General features: G+C 44.2%; 1 protein-coding gene across 5 annotated transcripts in view; it reads left to right on the forward strand.

Moving 5' to 3' along the window:
• Positions 1-24413, forward strand: part of fgf12a (fibroblast growth factor 12a) — a 40585-nt gene that overhangs the window by 4372 nt on the left and 11800 nt on the right. Inside the window, exons 1-3 of one of the 5 annotated variants that reach the window (XM_062988127.1) lie at positions 14840-15421; positions 18597-18644; positions 21824-21934. In XM_062988127.1, the coding sequence (XP_062844197.1) occupies positions 15226-15421; positions 18597-18644; positions 21824-21934 (355 nt within the window). In that variant the 5' untranslated portion in view covers positions 14840-15225. Of the gene's footprint in view, positions 1-304; positions 396-5137; positions 5232-14839; positions 15422-18596; positions 18645-21823; positions 21935-24413 lie in introns of those variants that run through there. The other 4 variants (XM_062988126.1, XM_062988124.1, XM_062988123.1 and 1 more) reach the window with 4 other exon arrangements.

The following is a 24413-nucleotide window of genomic DNA, read 5'->3' on the forward strand; positions in this document are numbered from 1 at the left end:
AAGGTGTCTGCTAAATGCCAAAAATGTAAATTACAATAGTACATCAGACGATGCTTTTCATGCCACTAATCTAAAACTTAAATCAGCTTTAATCTAAAACTTGATCATTTACTGTGTAATTCAAAAAAATACAAACTATTAGCATTAGCTTTCTAAATTCTAATTTAATCCTAAAAGTTTAGTTTTATTGCCTTTAGCCACAACTACTTCAAATAATTCAGAAATAAGGGACTTGCTCAAGTACCAAACAGTCACAACTTCATAGTGGTGGTGCTTGAACCAGCAACCTTGTGATTACTAGTCAAGTAACCATTGAGCTGCTTATTAGAGCATTCTGCAAAAAATCAGATCAAGGTGGAGGGACATTTTGTATCTGAGCCGTTTACATTTGACAGGTAAGAAGAAGACACTCATTAAACATTAGCTTTCTATCTGTAAAGAAACACTGACCAGCTAGCCGGTTAGCCGCGTGCTAACAACTCTGATATCGATAATTCTACCTGGTTTCCTGCCAGGTGTGCTATGCTAATGTTAATAGCACATAAATGCAAGAAAAAATATTAAATAATACATAAAATCACAGTGATTTTAATAAATTTTAGGACATTTATTTGCTTAAAAACGAATTACTGAGAATGTAACTTAAGAAGCTTACAACTAAAACGTGCACATAGCTTTAGCTAGCCTGCATGCTGCATTGCTAAAATGCTAAAAATGCTAAACGGCTGTGTTTGATTGCACACTGTGCACTACATAGTGAAATACTAATTTAACATACTGCTGTTTAAACTTATATGTGGTTTATAGCATGCATGAATAAGTAAATACATAAATAAATAACAAAAAGTATGTTGCACTGACAGCTTTTAATTTATCACAGATCTTTTTAATGCAGTTCTGAGAATTCAGACAAATCTCCTTGGGGTTGGGTTTTCTTCCTGCTCTTGGCAAAGAGACCACTGTTCCATGTACTTAACAATTATGGATGTACAAATGGTATTGGGACGTCAGGTTGTGTAAAAATGGCTCCTAGCGAAAGTCTGCTAACCTTATTTACACCGATCAGCCGTAACATTAAAACCACCTCCTTGTTTCTACACTCACTGTTCATTTTATCAGCTCCAGTTACCACATAGAAGCACTTTGTAGTTCTACAATTACTGACTGTAGTCCATCTGTTTCTCTACATGCTTTGTTAGTCACAGTTGGTCAGGACCCCCACAGGACCCCCACAGAGCAGGTATTATTTAGGTGGTGGATGATTCTCAGCACTGCAGTGACACTGACATGGTGGTGGTGTGTTAGTGTGTGTTGTGCTTGTATGAGTGGATCAGACACAGCAGCACTGCTGGAGTATTTAAACACCTCACTGTCACTGCTGGACTGAGAATCGTCCACCGACCAAAAATATCCAGCCAACAGCGCCCCGTGGGCAGCGTCCTGTAACCACTGATGAAGGTCTAGAAGATGACCGACTCAAACAGCAGCAATAGATGAGCGATCGTCTCTGACTTTACATCTACAAGGTGGACCGACTAGGTAGGAGTGTCTAATAGAGTGGACAGTGAGTGGACACGGTTTTTAAAAACTACAGCAGCGCTGCTGTGTCTGGTCCTCTCATACCAGCACAACACACACTAACACACCATCACCATGTCAGTGTCACTGCAGTGCTGAGAATGATCCACTACCTAAATAATACCTGCTCTGTGGTGGTCCTGTGGGGGTCCTGACCATTAAAGAACAGCATGAAAGGTGACTAACAAAGCATGTAGAGAAACAGATGGACAACAGTCAGTAATTGTAGAACTACAAAGTGCTTCTATATGGTAAGTGGAGCTGATGATTTTAATCATAATCACAAGGTTTTTATATAAAGCAACTTACAGTTTTGCAGAATATAATGCAAGTCATTGATGGTTAAGTGCATTTATGTGATTAACAGGGGCAGCATTACTAACTTTTTCAGTGTATGACAACCTCAAGGGTGGAAAGATGATGATGATGATAACAAGTCCAAAATAATAACAGTAATAATAACATGTGATTTATAATGTTAATACTTCAAATCACAGAGAGCTTAATACAGCAGGAGTGAGAGAACAGACTCCATTGATTTTAATACCCAAGGTGACTGCTGTTATCGACTCTCTGTACGTCTGTAATTCTATCTGGAGACTTTTATACATAATTGATATCAGGAGGCGACCGTAAGCACTTCTGTTCTGATTGATAGTTTATAAGTGCATGCTGGTTAAGCAGAATTAGCGTGACCCAAAAATAATGCAATTCTTGCACTCATTGTGAACTCTGTCCTAAGTGTTTACGAACACTGTGTGGCCAGAAGTAAGTGGACTATCATGTTATATGAAAAATATAAACTCCAGTGGTCTGCACATGACCCTGACCTCAACCCCACTGACCACATCTGGGATGAATTGAAATGTCGGGTGCATGGCAGAGCCTGACCTCACAATTGTTCTTCTATAGCCACTCCATATTGATGCATCCAATTCAGGGTCACAGTGGCTACAATTCACTGGACGAAAGTTCGGAAACACCCTGGACAGGTCACCAGTCCATCAAAGGGCAAACACACACACACACACAGTTAGGATCAACTGAATATAACCTGACTGCATGTCTTTGGACACAGACACGGGGAGAACATGCAAACTCCACACAGAAATGACCCGGACCGCTCCATCTGGGAATCGAACCCAAGACCTTCTTGCTGTGAGGCGACAGTGGTACCCACCGAGCTGCCTGCAGTGCAAATAGTAACATCAAGAAAAGAAATAATAGGGGTACTAGGTGTGTGTGTGTGTGTGTGTGTGTGTGTGTGTGACATGGTTACCAAATGTCCCTTACCTGGTGGCAGGTGTGTGTGTGTGTGTGTGTGTGTGTGTGTGTGTGACATGGTTACCAAATGTCCCTTACCTGGTGGCAGGTGTGTGTGTGTGACATGGTTACCAAATGTCCCTTACCTGGTGGCAGGTGTGTGTGTGTGTGTGTTTTTGTGTGTGTGTGTGTGTGTGTGTGTGACATGGTTACCAAATGTCCCTTACCTGGTGGCAGGTGTGCGTGTGTGTGTGTGTGTGTGTGTGTGTGTGACATGGTTACCAAATGTCCCTTACCTGGTGGCAGGTGTGCGTGTGTGTGTGTGTGTGTGTGTGTGTGTGTGTGTGTGTGTGTGTGTGTGTGTGTAGTGCTGCTAGTGTGCAGCGCTCTCTTCGCGCTCTGTATTGTACAGTTAGTGTTTGGCTCCCTCTCCCGTTGTGCTGGTGCCAGTTCTCAGTTCTGTTCTGGTACTGGATGTTAGATGATGCTGAAACACAGCAGTGTAGGACGTGAACAACACGTGCTTCCCACCAGTGGGGCCACACGCATTATTTACACCTTCACTTTCACTCAGGAGAACCACGTGGGTGGGTAAAAAAAAGCCACGAGTCTCCTCCCAACTTAATTCTTTGGACTGTGGGAGGAAACCAGAGCCCTGGAGGAAACCCACACAGACACGGGGAGAACATGCAAACTTCACACAGAAGTTCCTCCACCTGAGGATCGAACCCAGGACCTAACCCAGGACCTTCTTGCTGTGAGGCGACAGTGCTACCCTGGAACAGTAAAGGACCTTCCTTAAACTGTTGCTGCAAACTTAAAGGATATCACTCACTCACTGTCTTAAACACTTATCCAATCAGGGTCGCCTATCCCAGCCCTTTAAGTCCATCGCAGGGCACACACACACACACACACACACACATACACACGCATTCACCTATAGGGCAATTCAGTGTCTCCAATTAACCTGACTGCATGTTTTTGGACTTTGGGAGGAAACCGGAGCTCCCGGAGGAAACCCACACAGACACTGGGAGAACATGCAAACTCCGCACAGAAAGGACCTGGACCGCTCTACCTAGGAATCGAACACAGGACCTTCTTACTGTGATGCGACAGTGCTACCCTGGAACAGTAAAGGACCTTCCTTAAACTGTTGCTGCAAACTTAAAGGATATCACTCATTTACTCACTGTCTTAACCGCTTATCCAATCAGGGTCGCGGGGATGAGGGAGCTGGAGTCTATCCAAGCCCTTCAATGGGCGCAAGGCACACAGTAACACCCTGGACGGGGCGCCAGTCCATTGCAGGGCACACACACACACACATACACACACACACACATACACACACTCATTCACCTATAGAGCAATTCAGTGTCAAACTTCACACAGAAAGGACAAGGACCGCTCCAACGAACCCAGGACCTTCTTGCTGTGAGGCGACAGTGGAACAGTAAAGGACCTTCCCTAAACTGTTGCTGCAAAGTTAAAGGATATCACTCACTCACTCACTGCAGGGCAGACACACACACACACACACACACACACACACACATTCAGTGTCTCCAGTTGACTTGACTGCATGTTTTTGGACTTTGAGAGGAAACCGGAGCTCCCGGAAAAAACCCACGCAGACACGGGGAGAACATGCCAACTCCGCACAGAAAGGACCCGGCTGTGAGGCGACAGTGCTACCCTGCAAAGTTGAAGGATGTCATGTCCTTTATATAGAGTAATTAATTTATTACACCTGGTAGCGACTGTTGTGGCTGAAACGCATGAATTCAAGCCTTTAAAAAGTGCAGTCCCAATACTTTTGACCACGCAGTGTGAGTCCAGATTTTTGCGCTTTGGCTTTAAATGCGCACCGCATGTGACGTAACGTTACGCGTCTCTCTCGCTCTCTTTTCGCCACCGGACGCGAAACAAATGCAAAAGCTCCGCGTTTCTCTCACACGCACCGGGCTGCGCGCTTTAACACCGGAGCGGCTCGCCTGTCAGTGAAACACCGCGGGATGGGGACCGGCGGCCACGCGCTGCCGGCTCGTGCATGCGGATCCGAGTCCGGTTGAAAGCGAAGGGCGCGTAAGGCGCACGGTGGGGGGCAGGACAGAGGGGGTAAGAGGAGGGAAGAAAAAAAAACATACCGGATGCAATCGGTCAGTTAGGATGTCTCGGTCAGGGACGTTTCTCCCGCTGAACGGCTCCGCGTGCGTGCGGCCGCGCACATTTGGCATCGTTCCGCGTGCCTAACGGATCGAACGGGACCGCGGGAACGAGCTCGAGTCAGATGAGGATTGTGGGGAGATTCCTGAAGAAAGGAGCGCATATGCTGCAGTGTCTCTGCGGAGAGCGATCGGAGGCCAGCACGAGCACCAGCAGCGGTCAGACACACACACACACACACACACTGAAATTTGCACACATGCACAAATGCACGCGTATTATGTACACAACCCGTTCGTTGCAGGTTCTCCAGATGTCATCAGGTTACTTCTTGAAGGTCTTGCTGCACATCAATAAGAGCTCAGTGCACTTTGTACTTTGTGTGGAACAGTGAGTGTTCATCAAGGGCTTCTGGGATGATCCTCAGAACCAGGTTACTACTTCCAAGCCTAGATGTCAAGGTTTCCACATGAGGGTCCGTCTGTTTTGATTCCAGAAGTGCACGGTGAGGACGAGCAAGGGTTATTGGGAAGGTGCTATATCTCAGGTTCAAACTTGAAGGATGCACTTTGTATGGAACAGTGGGTGCACTCTTGGTCAAATTGTTCCTCAGAAGCTTCTGGGATGATCCACGGAACCAGGTTACTACTTCCAAGCCTAGATGTCAAGGTTTCCTAATGAAGAACCTTGTGTCTTGTTTCCAGGAGTGCACTTTGCACTTTGTATGGAACAGTGAGTGTTCATCAAGGGCTTCTAGGATGGTCCTCAGAACCAGGTTACTACTTCTTGACCTAGATGTCAAGGTTTCCACATGAAAGACCTTGTGTTTTGATTACAGGAGTGCACTTTGCACTTTTTGGGGAAGGTAAGGACTAAGGTCTTATGAGAAGCTTGAGCAAGGGTTATTGGGAAGGTGCTATATCTCAGATTCAAACTTGAAGGATGCACTTTGTATGGAACAGTGGGTGCACTCTTGGTCAAATTGTTCCTCAGGGGCTTCTGGGATGATCCACGGAACCAGGTTACTACTTCCAAGCCTAGATGTCAAGGTTTCCTAATGAAGAACCTTGTGTCTTGTTTCCAGGAGTGCACTTTGCACTTTGTATGGAACAGTGAGTGTTTATCAAGGGCTTCTAGGATGGTCCTCAGAACCAGGTTACTACTTCTTGACCTAGATGTCAAGGTTTCCACATGAAAGACCTTGTGTTTTGAGTGCACTTTGCACTTTTTGGGGAAGGTAAGGACTAAGGTCTTATGAGAAGCTTGAGCAAGGGTTATTGGGAAGGTGCTATATCTCAGGTTCAAACTTGAAGGATGCACTTTGCACTTTGTGTGGAACAGTGAGTGTTCATCAAGGGCTTCTGGGATGATCCTCAGAACCAGGTTACTACTTCCAAGCCTAGATGTCAAGGTTTCCACATAAGGGTCCGTCTGTTTTGATTCCAGAAGTGCACGGTGAGGACGAGCAAGGGTTATTGGGAAGGTGCTATATCTCAGGTTCAAACTTGAAGGATGCACTTTGTATGGAACAGTGGGTGCACTCTTGGTCAAATTGTTCCTCAGGGGCTTCTGGGATGATCCATGGAACCAGGTTACTACTTCCAAGCCTAGATGTCAAGGTTTCCTAATGAAGAACCTTGTGTCTTGTTTCCAGGAGTGCACTTTGCACTTTGTATGGAACAGTGAGTGTTCATCAAGGGCTTCTAGGATGGTCCTCAGAACCAGGTTACTACTTCTTGACCTAGATGTCAAGGTTTCCACATGAAAGACCTTGTGTTGTGATTACAGGAGTGCACTTTGCACTTTTTGGGGAAGGTAAGGACTAAGGTCTTATGAGAAGCTTGAGCAAGGGTTATTGGGAAGGTGCTATATCTCAGATTCAAACTTGAAGGATGCACTTTGCACTTTGTGTGGAACAGTGGGTGCACTCTTGGCCAAATTGTTCATCAAGGGCTTCTAGGATGATGCTCAGAACCAGGTTACTACTTCCAGGCCTAGATGTTAGGGGTTCCACGTGTAGGACCTTGTGTCTTGTTTCCAGGAGTGCACTTTGTGTGGAACAGTGAGTGTTCATCAAGGGCTTCTGGGATGATCCTCAGAACCAGGTTACTATTTCCAAGCCTAGATGTCAAGGTTTTCTCCTGAAGGACCTCGTGTTTTGATTCCAGAAGTGCACATTGCACTTTGTATGGAACAGTGGGTGTTCATCAAGGGCTTCTAGGATGATCATCAGAACCAGGTTACTACTTCCAGGCCCAGATGTGAAGGTTTCCAGGTGTAGGACCTTGTGTTTTAATTTCAGGAGTGCACTTTGAAGGTTTGGGGGACGATGAGGATGGAGGTCTTATAAGAGGTTCGAGCAAGGGTTATTGGGAAGGTGCTATATCTCAGGTTCAAACTTGAAGATTCGTTTGAAATGTAGAAAGCTTTCAGGTGCTGGAATGATATCTTAATAAGAGCTCAGTGCACTTAGTATGGAACAGTGAGTGTTCATCAAGGGCTTCTGGGATGATCCTCAGAACCAGGTTACTACTTCCAGGCCTAGATGTCAAGGTTTCCTCATGAAGGACCTTGTGTCTTGTTTCCAGAAGTGCACTTTTAAGGACTGTGAGGTCTTATGAGAGGCTCGACCAAGGGTTCTTGGGAAGGTGCTATATCTCATCTCAGGTTTGAAGTTGACATGTAGGAATCTTTCAGGTGCTGGGATGAGATGTTAATTAGAGCACGGTGTACTGTGGAGTTTGGAGGACAGTGTGTATACCTGTAGGAAAGCTGTGAAGCACCAGTGTGGTCTGGTTCTGACACAGTGTGTAAGAATAGAATTGGATTGAACGCCTTGTACTGTACGATTTTGCAAATCCCAAAACTGGGGTCAGAGCGCAGGGTCAACCATTCTACTGCGCCTCTGAAGCCGAGAGGGTTAAGGGCCTTGCTCAGGGGCCCAACAGTGGCTGCTTAGCAGAGCTGGGATTCAAACTTTTGATTGATATGACAGCCCAAAGCTCCACCCACTAGGCTACCACCATCCCAGCAGGGTTCTGTAGATGGTACTTATGAGGGTCTATCACTGCAAACTTTTACCTTTTTTAAGGGCCTCGCTCAGGGACCCAACAGTAGCAACTTAACGGTGGTGGGGCTTGAACTGGCAACCTTCTTATTACTAGTCAAGTACCTTAACCGCTGTGCTACCACTGAACTTCAGAAGGCGGATTATTGAGCCACTTTCCCTGCAGCAGGTACTCTGGGTTTTGTAAAGCTTGTGAGTTTTAGGGTCTCACGTGGTCTCGCTCGTTCTGCTCGTCCCTCATCAGCGCTTCGTCTCATCCAGTTCGTATTTCACAAATCACAGCGTGTTTATCTGTACCAGCTGAGACCTTCAGGAGCGTATTTTCTCATCCTCCTCGCGCTTCGTCTGCATGTCAAGGACGTCTGGTTATTAATGCCGGGAACAGGGGCTGCATGCAGCGAGCATGTCGTAAAATCTGTTGGCAGATGCAGCCTGCAGGGCCGCGGCAGCCCGACTGCGTCCGTACATTATTTTAAGGTGAGATGAGAGTTCTAAAATAGGCCTGTGCAGCTCCACGATGTTCTCCGGAGAACTCCAGCGTCCCTGCAGGACGGACAACTTCTGCACGTTCATCTGAACCTTCAGCTGCAACTTCTGCTGCAGAACCACGCAGTGCAAACCTGATCCGATCAGACCCATTAAAAAATAATCAACGTTCTTAATCTGTGGTGTCTAAATACTTTTTCTCTTACTGTAATATACACTATATGGACAAAAGTATTGGGACATGTGTGTGTGTGTGTGTGTTTATATATATGTGTGTGTGTGTGTGTGTGTATGTGTGTATATGTGTTTGTGTGTATATGTGTTTGTGTTTCTGTGTGTGTGTGTGTGTGTGTGTGTGTGTGTTTATATATGTGTGTGTGTGTGTGTATGTGTGTATATGTGTTTGTGTGTATATGTGTTTGTGTTTCTGTGTGTGTGTGTGTGTGTGTGTGTAGATCATTAGGTGAGCAGTACTTCCAGATGTTTGATGGATCATACGAAACATAATTAGGACCTGAACTGGACACAGGACAAAAACATAAACAAATATGACTCTGTGTGTGTGTGTGTGTGTGTGTGTGTGTGTGTGTGTTTGCTGTAACTGTACACTGATTTTCACTCCAGTAAATGAAGACGAATCTCAATACATGTAAAGGTCATGCGTGCATTTACTGCGATGCATTTCTGCAGTGATTTATCTGCTACTCTCTGCTCCGCTCTGTGTTCTCCTGCTCTGTTTACTTCATGACGTCGTTATCGTGCTCGTGTTCATGCTGAGCTGCACGTTGCTTTTGTTTATGTGCGGTTTTAAAGCGGAAGATCCCTGGAGAACCCGATGTACACCAGAGACGCCTGTAGTTCAGCCGCGCCCCTGTACCTGCGCTCTTGTTTTGGGGTCATGAATATGTCAAGGGTGTCTGTGTACTGTGTTGATTTGTAAACAGGGGCGGCAGTGGATCAGTGGAGCCTTGAGCCTTGAGTTGTAAGGCAGTTATAGCCTAGCGGTTAAGATACTGGACTAGAAATTGAGAGGTTGCTGGTTTAAGCCCCACCACTGCCAGGTTGCCACTGTTGGGCCCTTGAGCAAGGTCCTTAACCCTCAATTGCTTAGACAATATACCATCACTGTACTGTAAGTCACTTTGGATAAAAGCATCTGCTAAATGATGAAAGTTATATGGACTGTATAAAGTATCAGTAGTAGAATTGGGACAGTTTGTAAAATACTGAAATTACAGTCCGTATTACAGACAAATCAAAACACAAAATGTAATGTTTTATTATGATTTATTATCATGAATGTTTTGGTTTGGTTTGGTAGATGTTTGCTAATTTTAAATTAGCTGGCTGCAAGATTTTCAAAAAGAATTGGGACAGGAGTTTCCTTTTGTTTTCTTTTGACCGATTGTTTGGGGACATTGTGTGAGTCAGCCTCAAAATTAGATTTTTTATTCTAACTAACACAAACTAAAACTCTATTATGCAAACAGAAAGATGTACATCAGTTCTATGCAGACACGCCGGCGGGTTTCTGGGTTTGAGCTCATCTCAGATGGACCAAAAGACTGAAAGACAGTGTGAGCATGCGCTGTGGTCAGAAGTATTGCCAAAAGTATTCACTCACCCATCCAAATCATTAAATTCAGGTGTTCCAATCACTTCCATGGCCACAGGTGTATAAAACGAAGCGACCTCTCAGTTCCAGTGAAAGGAACTCTTAATGCTTCCAAGAGATTTTGGACAATTTCATGCTTTCAACTTTGTGGGAACAGTTTGGGGATGGCCCCTTCCTGTTCCAAAATGACTGCGCACCAGTGCACAAAGCACAAGGTCCATAAAGACGTGGATGAGCGAGTTTCGTGTGGAAGAACTGACCTCAACCTAATAGAACACCTTTGGGATGAATTAGAGCGGAGACTGTGAGCCAGGCCTTCTCGTCCAACATCAGTGTCTGACCTCAAAAATTCTCTGGAAGAACGGTCAAAAATTCCCATAAACACTCTCCTAAACCTTGTGAAAAGCCTTCCCAGAAGAGTTGACGCTGTTATAGCTGCAAAGGGTGGCGACATCATATTAAACCCTATGGATTAAGAATGGGAGTCACTCAAGTTCATACGCGTGTGAAGGCAGACGAGCGAATACTTTTGGCAATATAGTGTTAAAGATGAAATGGACCACCCAGACTGTTATCAGCGAAAGATGTAAAAGCCAGCCATGTGTTAAGGTACCACTGACACTGAGACCATATCTGTTGCAGGGAGGTCTATCGACATTTTGTATGTTCTTCCACTTTCTTCTCCACCTCTGACCTTCTTCATAGAGAGGAAACATGCAGATTTCCACAGACAGGCTCCAAGAAGACCGGAGGCGGATAATTTAATTCCTCATGGTTGAATGTCCATATATTTTTAGTCATATAGTGCATATGTACATATGTATTCACTCTGTCTTTAATCTTTTATCCTCTGATGATCAGAATTGCTGATGTTACGTTTTATCTGGACGCTCGTCCTGCTGTGTTAGGCGTGACGGTCGGACTGAACGAGACTGAATTAGGTTTTTAAACCAGGACAGAAGAAATGAGTCCTCAAGAGTGAGTTCAGGAGGCGGCTTATGTAATAATTAGTTATCAACTCCTCATTTAAATCCATTTCATGAGACAATATAAAATAAACTTATTATTTTTGTAATTGATGACCAACACATGCCAAACAATATCGCTTTATTTGTCAAAGTTTGGAAATTTTGACTTTCATACATCACCGGGCAGCACGGTGGCACTGTAGGTAGTGCTGTTGGCTTGCTGCAAGAAGGGCCTCGGTTCGATTCCCTTTTTGTGTGGAGTTTGCATGTTCTCTCTCTGTCTGCGTGGGGTTTCCTTCCACAAATCCAAGACATGCGGTCAGGGTAATCAGAGCTACTAGAAATTGTGCGTGTGTGCCCTGTATGGACTGGTGACTTGTCTGTGGTGTTTCCTGCCTTCGCCCAATGAATCGGACCCACCACGACCCTGGGCAGGATGACGCGGGATAAAACAAACAATAAATAAATACAGTATACGGTATGAATGTTCATCACCGTAAAATACTGCAGTTCTCATATTTGTCCGCTAGATGGCAGCAGATTCCAACAAACATTCCCATGTGTTTTGCCCGCTGAGGTGGGATCCTCACAAGTTCTTGTTGACTGTACAGAGGATACAGATTTAATTTGGTACTACGAGTAGATTCGTTTATTTATCTTAATTAACTTTTTCATGTTGGGTTTAATGACTCGGAAACACCGGGTGACAGACATGAATACACCCTGAACAGGTCATCACAGGGCAACACACTCAACACACTCACCTATCAGAGCTGATCATCTACCATCTGAATGTTTCGGCTGGTGCATCTAAAGTAAACCCACTCGGACAAGAGGAGAACGTGTTAAATGCTTCGCAGTAAGGAGCAAACCCAGCTTTACAGGACACGTTGCAGTGCAGCACCCACCTCACTTCGGGGGGGAAAATCTTTTAACCTTGGTATTGGTACCTCAGTGTTGACGATTTTCTTATGTGACATATTTAGTGTTGTGACGGTTTATTTTCATGAACCGCTTTGTCCTGGTCAGGGTCTCTCGATGGATCAGATTTCACTGTGAAACACCGGGTGCAATATTGCAGAATTTGCAGGAATACCCTGGACAGACCCACTGAACAGCCGTGGAATGAACTGGGACATCAGTTGAGATTTTTCTTGACTAAATAGGAACAAATTCCCACAGACATACTTCAAAGATTTGTGAGAAGCTTTTCTTGTGTCTTATAGCAGTGGCAGTGGCTGTCCACATACTTTTGTATGGCTCTCACTGTAAAATTGCACGGTTGCATTTTTATGCATGAACACTAGATGGCGGTAATTTGTAATAAATAAACAACAGCTTTGGCTGATCCCGAGTTCTGATGGATGAGGGTATCGAGGGATGGAAGAGGACAGAAATATGTGGACACGTGTTTTCTGGCACAAGGTGACAGTCTGGGCTTTCATGTATTCTTTTATTGTCGCGTCATCCTGGTCAGGGTCACAGTGGGTCAGATTTACTGGGCGAAAGGCCGGAATCACCCCGGACACAGAGCCACACACACTTATTCCTAACCTGACTGCATGTCTTGTACTTGTACTGTGAGAGGAAACCCACACAGACAAGGGGAGAACATGCAAACCACACAGAAAGGACACAGACGGCTCCACCTGGGAATCGAACCCAGGACCTTCTTGCTGTGAGGCGTTAGTGGTAATTTGCAAGCTGCATTGCTTTGTGTATCTGTTTCTACAAATATTTCAAACCATAGGAAATCGGGGGGGGGGGGGTTACTTTTTCACACACTGTGGGTGTGAAGGCTGGTCAGGGCTGCAGTTCCCGTTCGCATTAAATAGGACGGCTGTGAATGTTAGATGCGGCTGCAGCACGTGGATCCAGGATGCTCTGCATGCGTGAGCCACGTGATCCACCCACGTCGTGTCAGCGCTCCTGCCGAGCTTCATGTGTTTCTCTGTGAGAACATGAAACCCCCTCTGAATCTGGATGTGTATGGGTGGATAGATTGATGGATGGATGGATGTGTATGGGTGGATAGATTGATGGATGGATGTGTATGGGTGGATAGATTGATGGATGGATGAATGTGTATGGGTGGATAGATTGATGGATGGATGGATGTGTATGGGTGGATAGATGGATGGATGGATGGATGTGTATGGGTGGATAGACTGATGGATGGATGGATGTGTATGGGTGGATAGATTGATGGATGGATGGATGTGTATGGGTGGATAGATTGATGGATGGATGGATGGATGTGTATGGGTGGATAGATTGATGGATGGATGGATGGATGTGTATGGGTGGATAGATTGATGGATGGATGGATGGATGGATGTGTATGGGTGGATAGATTGATGGATGGATGTGTATGGGTGGATAGATTGATGGATGGATGGATGGATGGATGGATGTGTATGGGTGGATAGATTGATGGATGGATGTGTATGGGTGGATAGATTGATGGATGGATGGATGGATGGATGTGTATGGGTGGATAGATTGATGGATGGATGTGTATGGGTGGATAGATTGATGGATGGATGATGTGTATGGGTGGATAGATGGATGGATGTGTATGGGTGGATGTATTGATGGATGGATGTGAATGTATGAATTGATGTATGAATGCATGGATGATAAATAGTTAAATGTATGTAAATGTATGTAGACGATGGGTGAATAATGAATGGATTAATGTACAGTATAAATAGATGTATGGATGGATGGATGGTAAAGGACTGCATTTTTATACCCGGTCATGTTCGGATGTGGATATGGATGGACGGATGGGCAGATTCATAACAGTGTGAATGGACTTGGGTTGTGCAGAGCAGCACTTAATGAACTGAGTGAGTAGGTGGACGGATAGCAGATCATATCTGATTGGACGGATGGACGGAGGTTGAATTAATGTTGAGACTCAGACGATGGATGGACGAGGTTCCCTCTTAACGCTCGCGCTGACCACCACAAATATCCGCTCTGTTCTTTCTTGGTCTCATTGGCATCGTGTAGGATTATTAATGGATGTCCGAGGTCGGAGAGCCGTCCACGCCGGCGACGGGGCAGAAACGAGGCTAATTCATTAAACGGCGTACATTCCAATTAGCCTCTCATGTCTCACCCCCTCCTTACAAGTTCCTCACCTCCTTCTTCTCTGTTATCTCCCACCTGCCTCCTCATCCAAAACTCGATCACGTATGCTTGCGTAAGGGAGAGGGGAGAGTGAGGAGCGTCGCACGAGATGCTCGTCCATCCGGGGCGAGGGAGGTAGGGACAGACAGACAGACAGACAGAGAGAGAGAGAGAGACACAGAGAGAGAAAGCGAGAGAAAGAGAGAGAGGAAATTCCTGCATCCTACATCTCCACTGTTACTGTGCAGGAGAACACAGTCGACCTGTGGGAGCTCTCAGTCACAGACAGACGGACGGACACAGAGAGAGACAGACAGAGAAAAAGAGAGACAGACAGAAAGACAGAGAGAGACAGTAAGAGAGAGAGAGAGAAAAGAGAGAGGAAATTCCTACATCCTACATCTCCACTGTTACTGTGCAGGAGAACACAGTCGACCTGTGGGAGGACAGACAGACGGACGGACAGGCAGACAGCATCTCAACACCACCGTCTCTCTCTTAAAAAGACGTTGTTGCACCAGGATGAGTGATTTTTGCAAAATTTGAGGGTATTTTCTCCAAGAAAGTCACGCACGGAGGTGGAAGTGGGGTGGGACCAGCATCTGAGACTGCGTGTCAAGTTCGCGGTGCATCCGTGTGCAGGATTTTGGGAATCGATCTGCTTTTTTTTCCCATGCAAATGATTGACCACACGGTCGCACGTGCACATCGCGCGGTGACTGCATAGTCGTGCACGAGACCCGTGCTGAGCGCGAGAGGAGAGGAGAGGAGAGGAGAGGAGCATGCACGTCTAGCCGATTGAAAACGTCCCGGTTAACGCCGACCGGAGGCACCAAGCGCTTCTCCTCCCCGCCTCTGCAGACCCGCGCTCACCCCGCCGTCCGTACCCCACATCCCCGGGAAACAGAAAACAGGGGGGCCGGGAGAGGGGAGAGACAATGGCCGCTATCGCGAGCTCCCTCATCCGACAGAAGCGCCAGGCGCGCGAGTCCAACAGCGACCGGGTCTCGGCGTCCAAGCGGCGCGCGAGTCCGAGCAAAGACCCGCGGTCCCTGTGCGAGCGCCGTTTCCTCGGCGTGTTCGGGAAAGTGCGCTGCTGCAGCGGCAAGAAGAGACCCGTGCGCCGGCGACCAGGTCGGTCCGTCAGTCAGCATGATATTTAACCAGCCCACCTGTTTCACGATTCACGTGTTGCACCGATTTCTGCACATGCATGTCTTACCGAATTACACAAACGTTCACGATCGATCGATGCATTCGTTTTTATTATTAATGCATATAATAAATGTGATAGTTTTATGCATCACTCATGCACAATCGTCACCTGATCATTATTTCTAAAAATGCAGCAGTGCACATTGATTAGGGTTTAATTCATGCAAAAAATTAGTCAAACAGCGTTTGCAATGATGCATATGCAATAATGCAAGTATCAACTGCTCATTCCTTTTACTCGTGCACTAATGCATGTGATATGTACATGTGCAAATTATTCAATAAATGTAATTAATGCAGGACTTTTAACTGATCATTGTATAATAAATGTGATAGTTTTATGTATCACTCATAATATAATATAATCGTTACCTGATCACTGTTTCTAAAAATGCAGCAAATGCATATTGATTAGAATCTAATTAATGCAAAATATTATACATATTACGTGCTCAATTCTTGTAGTAATGCATTGATGCATGTAACTGGTTTAACTGCAATTGATGCAAAAGATTAGCTGATCAGTTTTTGCAATGATTCATATGCAATAATGCACCGAAATGCATTAGTTATCAATGCAAGTATCAATTGCTTATTACTTTTACTCGTGCACTAATGCATGTGATCAGTGCAGGTGTAAATTATTCAATAAATGTCATTAATGTAGAAGTTTTAACTGATTAGTGGATATTATGTAGTTTTATGTATCACTCGTGCAGAATCGTCACTTGATCATTATTTCTAAAAAATGCAGCAGTATGAAGCATACTGATTAGAATTCTTGTAGTAATGCATTGATGCATGTAACTGGTCAGCTGATCAGCGTTTGCAATGATGCATAATATGCAATAATGCATCGAGGTATCAATTGCTTAATCCTTTTACTAATGCAGTAATGCATGTGAAAAGTGCACGTGTAAATGATTCAATAGTGTTAAACACTCTTATCTGTCATTAATGCAGGAGTTTTACCTCATCAGTGTTTGCAATAATGCAGTAATTCATATTTCATTAGTAATTGATGCATAAGCACTTATGTGCTTATTATGCAGAACTTTACATACTGTTATGTAATAGTGTTTATTAATTGTTGGTTTCAATAATCATTAATAAATAAGATAGCTGTTTTAATGCTACATCAATAATAAATACCGTTATTTTATATTTAACCACTGCTATATTATTTATAAATCATTCCTTTAAAATCTGTAATCAATAGTATTGATTTATGTCTTGTACATGCCATACAGAATATTGATCATTTCCCCAAAAATGCCTCATTGCATTTCATTTAATTTTGTTTTATAAATGTTATAAATGATCAAAACAACAGTGTTACTTATTTTTACTATGGAAAACATTTAAAAATAGTTACGTGTTATTAAGCAATAATCGTACTGGTCCCAATCCTGCAATAATGCACATCATGGGCTTATATATTAAATAAATACAAACGCTGTGTGTGTAATTAATGCCAGAGTATTCAAACTACAATAGCAATCATTATATAGAGCCAATAATTTTATATATCTGATTATTACTGAGCAGTATTTTCTATTATTAAATAATACACACAATATGTCAGTGTTATTCATTATAGTTTTCAGTGATTAAATAATATATTAAACTGATGAATCGGTGTTAATAATTATCAGACGTAGATAGATATTAACAGACGTAGATAGATAGATAGATAGATAGATAGATAGATAGACAGACAGATACACAGATAGAAAGACAGATATACAGATGGACGGATGGACGAACAGGCGGGCAGACAGAAAGATCAGTAGATAGATATATACATAGATAGACAGATGGATGAATGGACAGACAGACAGATAGATAGACAGACAGATAGATTGGTAGATAGCACATAGACAGATACACAGATAGAAAGACAGATATACAGACGGATAAATGGACGAACGGGCAGGCAGACAGAGAGACAGACGTAGATATAAACGTATAGATAGATAGACAGACAGACAGACAGACTGATAGATAGATAGATAGATAGATAGATAGATAGATAGATAGATAGATAGATAGATAGATAGATAGACAGGCAGATGGATCAGTAGATAGATGTGCAAATAGACAGACAGACAGATGGACAGACGGACAGACAGATAGATCTAGATATGTACATAGACAAATACACAGATAGACAGACAGATAGACAAATAGATAGACAGACAGATAGACAGACAGACCAGTAGAACTCTATTGATCCAGAAGGAAATTGCAGTTACAGGAGCAAGACTTAAAATTGCAGATAAACTTACATAAATTAGGCAGAAAAAATACATAAATTAAAGTAAAAAATATATGAGAACAGTAACAGAAGTACATCAGCAGATTTACATCAGTATATAAGACAGATTTGTTACATTTCCATGAGAGCACTAGATGGTATTAGGTAAAACATAATTAAAAAGTGTGTGTACCATTGCTAAAATATTAAAACCAATTTAAATTGTAATAAGACAACAATAGATATGATAATAAAATACGTTTAGATGTTATAGTGTATTATTGTTTCTCAGAATGCATTATTGCATGTTGCATCATTGGTTCCGGTACATGCATTGATGTAAATGATAATGCAGCGATGCACATGAACGTGACACGTATTATTTACGGCCGTCGCTGGATGGCTGCGCGCGCCGCCTCGCCCGGCCTGTAATTCGCACCCAGATTTCGAACAGTGCCACGGTGCTGCTCGGGAAGAGCCGGTGAGAGTGGCACCGCAGTGCACCAAGGCTCTCGTAGATGAAACGTTTAATGGTAAATGTTTATCGCACTGAGAGAGAGAGCGACTCTCACTGCAGTGTGTGGAGGGACTTTTGCAATCGGCTGCATTGATGAGCGCCGGTCTCGCCATCATCCTTTATCCTCGTATAGGAGAGAATCGTTCTGCTATACTCCCCCCCCCCCCTTCTGTCGTGAGGAGTGCATTTCTGTGCAGAGAGAGGGTCCACACACCCCCCTCCTTCTGTACATTATAATACATTGCAGGTTGTTTTGTGAATCAACTGTTTACGGAGAATCTGTGTGTAAAAACGCTGTTGTTTTTCCTTCTCCCTGTAAGATGTGCCCCCGAAACCTCCACAGGTGTCCCGTAAGGGCGTCAGGCTAGGTCAGTACCTCAGCCTTCATCACTGTGCTGTGTCTCCCGGTCACCACTCCATTTCGAGCTCATTTCGATGTCTAACTTTTATTTATTATTATAATTTTGTGAGGTGTGCTGATGGCGGCCGCTCTTTTGTAGTCTGCTGTCGACGTTTTCTCTCGCCCGTGTCTGTCTGCCCCCACCGTCCCCTTCTCCTGCTTTTCCGAATCTTTCTACAACCCCTTCCCTCCCTCTCTTTGTTTCTTGGTTTCTTTCCTCCTCGTTTTGGAACCTCCGTGAAGGTACAGTGGGGGTTCACGTGTGTGGTGTTGTGGTGACTTATGTAGTGGAGGTGATCATTCGCCATTTCATACCCATAATTCCATCCGACCGCGTTGTGTACACATGTAAGTGTTTGTGGACTTGAATATATGACGCTCTGCACCTATACTGACCATACTGACCATACAGAACATACTGACCATACAGAACATACTGACCATACCGAACGTGTGTCTACAACATCCAGAAGTGATCTTGTGATGAGAATACACATCTGGAGAACATCTCATTTCCAATTTAGCATTTAGCAGACGCTTACTTACAGTACTGTGATTATATATATAATATATATATAGAATATATATTGTCTAAGCAATTGAGGGTTAGGGGCCTTGATCAAGGGCCCAACAGTGGCAACCTGGCAGTGGTGGGGCTTGAACCAGCGACCTTTTGATTACTAATCCAGTACCTTAAGCGCTAGGCTACAACAAATGGTCTCAGATGTGTTTTCACAGGATAAAATCAGACTCAGACACGGGGAGAACATGCAAACTCCACACAGAAAGGACCCAGACCGCCCCGCCTGGGCATCGAACCCAGGACCTTCTTGCTGTGAGGCGACAGTGCTAAATGAATGAATGAATCTTAATATCTGACCAATGGGACGACTACAGAGACCATGTTAGCTTCTGGAGTGGTTGTATTTTATCTTGAAACTGGTTATACTGGAAGCTTTCTGTTGCAGTTTTATCACAATATCACTAATCCTGACTAAAAATTATTTTTTTCATTTTTGTCAGTTACAGGAGCGGTTAGCTTAGCTTGTTCGCTGCTACTTATCAACAAACTCCAACTAGATAAAGCTTTACGTGCGAATCCAACATGATTTCATCCCACACTGTGATTCTGGATGTTAAACTGTATTATTTAGACATGTAAGACTAAATTTCGAGTCGAGTTAAGTTGCACCGCTAACTGAAGCACGACTGTGGATGCTTTCCGACTTTAATCTCCTGGTCTTAGCAAGAAAGACAGCGAGTGTGTGGTGTGTTTGTGGTCCTGGTTCTTTACATGGTTCCTCAGGTGTGTATCCTCATCACAAGATCAGATCTGGCACCGCAAGGCTAACCGTATTTGATTCATATCGCTCAGACACACAACAACCCCCAAACTAGCACTCTGTCCTCAGCGTGGGGTCGTTTCCTCTGAGGTGGCTGTTATTTATGGAGTTGCGCTTTCGATGCCTGTCCTGATAAGCTCATTGAGGTGATTGATACCCCCCTCTGTACCTGCCTCAGCCTCCGGTGGATAGACGGAGTCTGTGATTAATGGCCAAGCTGTTTTTCCTAAACTTCTCCGATCTTGGACCATCTCGCGAGGCCGTGGGATTTCTCTCCGTGCCTCCGTAATCACTCCCGCGGTAGCTCTTACGCCAGCTCGATCCCAGCTCAGCTATAATGACCGTACCCGCTCCAGCATCTCCACCAGATTAAACCAGTCACTGTGGCAGGTCTGATTTAACAAACACAAGATGAGGTGAGAAACACTAACGTAAATAAGTACCGAGGGAAATCACAGGGTGTACAGTTACAGTTACAGTTACAGCGAAGACGCCCCAAAACTTACGAACTTTAAGCCACGGCCACAGTAGAGTCTCACATTTAGTGCGTTCTCGCGAAATGAGTGACCAAACCAGGACTGGAAGATCTGCAGACTTTGAGTTTAAGGATCCATCGGTTTGGGCAGCTTTATAAAAGCAATTTATACGTTGGTGAGACGTGAAAAAGACGTACAGTATGACGCATCACACGGAATATTCCGCTAGCTCACCAGCCCTTTCTGAACTCCTCGGTGCTGCCACCGGTCGGCTGGGTGCCATCTGGTGGCATAATTGTCAGTGCCTGCAGCAGATACTGATTGGCCACCGTATCTGCAGGGTGGGGGCCGGACTATGTGTGGGTGGGTGGGTGTGTCTGCAGGAGACCCCTGTGCAGAATGCAGGGGCGAGAACAGGAGGGCTGTACACGTGTCGGAGGAGGCGTGTACAGCGACGTGTTCTCCTTAGATGCAATCTGGTATCTCTCAGAAGCGGAAGACAAAATTGAGTCGCTAAATCGGGAGGAAAATGGGGAGAAAATGCATTAAAAAAACAATATGACGCATCACAATTGTGCTACTGGTAAAAAATGCCAATTTGATCCATAATTTATGACGCCAAGCCGTGAATTTGAAGTCCTCGCACACAACTGAGGTCAGAATTTTACCTTCACTGTTGGTGGGCGTGTGTATCATTGCGATTTCAATGATTTCTGCAACTCTTCTCTTTCTGGCACTATCCCATTTTTTATGTAAATATTTGAGCTCTTTATTGTAGGTTTTCTGAGAAATCTGCACAAGCAGAACCTTAGATTATTATTATTTTAGTAGTGTAGGAAGTTTAACGTCACTAGTCTTTATGATTCGTGTCACTTTGTGCTAGGAGGAAACGCCTGGATTGTTGGATTTAATACAAGAACCACAAAAAAACAAGCAAACGATGATTTAAAAGCTGCTGTGACGTGCGTGGCACCAAAAAATAATCCTCTAAGCATTTAAATCATACTTGATTGTAAACAGTGTCACTCATGTCTCAGCTGCTTTCCTGGTGGTTCCAGTTCAGACCATAATCCTGTTAGCATGATGTGAGGATCATCAATCATCCAGTCACAAAAAGAACAGTTGCAGAAATGATTGAAATCCCAAAACTGCCATGATACACACGTGCCCCTTCTGATCGTATGTAAACTTCTGACCTCACGTGGCACAAACCTGGCGTGACTGCAGCCTGAATGGCAGATCATGATGCAGGTACGTTTTGGGTCTGAAGTCTGATGATGAACCTGTGTCCCGGTGGGTGTTCCGCCTCTTCTCTTATGTGTCTCCAGAGCCGCAGCTGAAAGGGATTGTGACCCGGCTGTTCAGCCAGCAGGGCTTCTACCTGCAGATGCAACCGGACGGCACCATTGATGGCAGCAAGGACGAGAACAGCGACTACAGTGAGTATCTCCATCCATGGTTCATCCACTGCCTGCTGGAGAAAGAATAGCATTCCTGTCCTCACTATCGGCCAAAGTGGCAGTTAGTGTCCCCTCCAGGTCATTCAAATACCCCAAAAATGTTGTGTGATACATGATGATGTGATTTAATTCTCTTCAAGTATGCCCCAGTAGACCCCATATACGACTGTGTGCAGTGTCAAACATATCCCAGCAGCTTCTGAATCATGGCAGACCTGTTTGGTTCTTGAGTGATTCTTGGAATTTCACCTGGTCATCAGTAGAGTTTTCTTCTCCCCCTTGGCCAGAGACCACTGTTCCATGTGCTTTTCAATGGAACCAGTCCACCCAATTTATATGGGTTCAGCTGTGAATACTGGGATGCTGCTCCTGTAAGAGGAGGAATGACAATGCACTGTTGTACCACCTTTATAACTAGACTGTGTGGTGAGGTTCGTTTTGACTGAGTTCCTGGTCTGGTTCTTCAGATCTCTGGAACTGAAAACATTTGGCTAAAAAATTAAAGATCTGAGAACCTTTTAGAGAGATGGTGAACAAAAATCTTCAGACTGTTCTTCAGATCTCTTGAACTGTAAACCTGAGGGTGAAAAAGTGAAGATCTGAGAACCTTTTGCTGTAGAGAGGTAGAGAGATGATGGAAAAAAAATCCTCAGGCTGTTCCTCAGATCTTCAGAACAATAAACCTATAGGTGAAAAACTAAAGATCTTAGAACCGTCGGCAGTAGAAAGATCTAACATCCTTTTAGAAAGATGGTGAACAAAAATCCTTAGGACTGTTCTTCGCTTCTTCACTGTAAAGCTGAGAGTGAAAGAGTGAAGATCTGAGAAACTTTTGCTGTAGAGAGATGGTGGACCATAATCCTTAGAGGATTCTTTTGATCTCCAGAACTGTAAACCCTGAGGGTAAAAAAGTAAAGATCTGAGAAATGTTTGCTGTAGAGAGATGTTGGAAACAAAATCCTCACATTGTTCTTCAGATCTCTGGAACTATTAATGTTTGGGTAAAAAAGATGGAAAAACCTTTTGCAGTAGAAAGATGGTGGATGAAAATCCTCAGACTGTTCTTCATGTCTTCAGAACAATAAAGCTTTGCGTGAAAAACTAAAGAGCTTAGAAGTGTTGGCAGTAGAAAGATTTAACATCAGACTGTTCCTCAGATCTCTGGAACTCTAAACATTAGGGTGAAAAAGATCTGAGAACCTTTTGCTGTGGAGAGGTGATGGACAAAAATCCTCAGACTGTTTCTCAGATCTCTGGAACCAGAAAGTAGAAAGATGGTGGATGAAACTCTTCAAAATTGTGTAAAAAGATGGTAAGAAAACTCCTCAGACTGTTATTCCAGTCTCCAGAACATAAAACCTTTGGGTGAAAAACTAAAGATCTTAGAAGTGTTGGCAGTAGAAAGATCTAACTACCTTTTGGTGGCTAAAACTAGCTTCAGACTGTTCTTTAGATCTCCCGAACTGTAAACCTGAGGGTGAAGAAGTGAAGATCTGAGAACCTTTTGCTGTAGAGAGATGATGGAAAAAAAATCCTCAGGCTGTTCCTCAGATCTCTGGAACCAGATCCAAACACCTTTCACAGTAGAAAGATGGTGGATGAAACTCTTCAGACTGTTCTTTAGATCTTCAGAACATGAAAGCTTTGGGTGTTAGAGTAAAGATCTGAGAAGCATTGGCAGTAGAAAGACCTAAGAACCTTTTAGAGAGATGATGGACAAAATCCTCAGACTGTTTCTCAGATCTCCTAAACTGTGAACCTGAGGGTGAAAAAGTGAAGATCTGAGAACGTTTTGCTGTAGAGAGATGATGGAAAAAATCCTCGGGCTGTTCCTCAGATCCAAACACCTTTTGCAGTAGAAAGATGGTGGATGAAACTCTTCTGACTGTTCTTCATGTCTTCAGAACATGAAACCTTTGAGTGAAAGGGTAAAGACCTGAGTTGCTTCTCCAGTAGGAGGACTTCTGGCTGGACGGGTACTTCAGGATGCTACAGAGACGTCAGAAGCCAGACATACTCTCACCTCTCCAGTCATGGTTGAACAGCGTTGGTGTTTGAGTTGGATAATCAGAATTATGAATCATTTCCACCTTGAAGAGCGTCGACCTCCTGAACCGACCGATTGTGATGATGAGAAAAGTAATGAATTTTTCAAAAGGGCTTTCAGCCGGAGCCGTCAGCGGATCAGCCACGACGGTGCCTCCTGAATACCGTACGCGCCCTTCTTCACCAAGCTGTCAGTGTAGATAAAGATCAGATCCTGAAGGCTAATCATCGTGTGGATTAGCATGGAATACCAATCTGCTCAGACTGGGCTTTCCCTGTCTTCAGGTTACTTACTGATTGGGCTGTTTGATGAGACCCTGGTCCTTCTACCACCAAAAAAGGTTCTGCTACGACTCAGGAGCTGCCAAAATTAGGGTACATTTTTCAGCAGGGGTTCCCTTCCATCATGTTA

This window comes from Trichomycterus rosablanca, chromosome 25 (assembly GCF_030014385.1).
Source record: "Trichomycterus rosablanca isolate fTriRos1 chromosome 25, fTriRos1.hap1, whole genome shotgun sequence".
Lineage (NCBI taxonomy): Eukaryota > Metazoa > Chordata > Actinopteri > Siluriformes > Trichomycteridae > Trichomycterus > Trichomycterus rosablanca.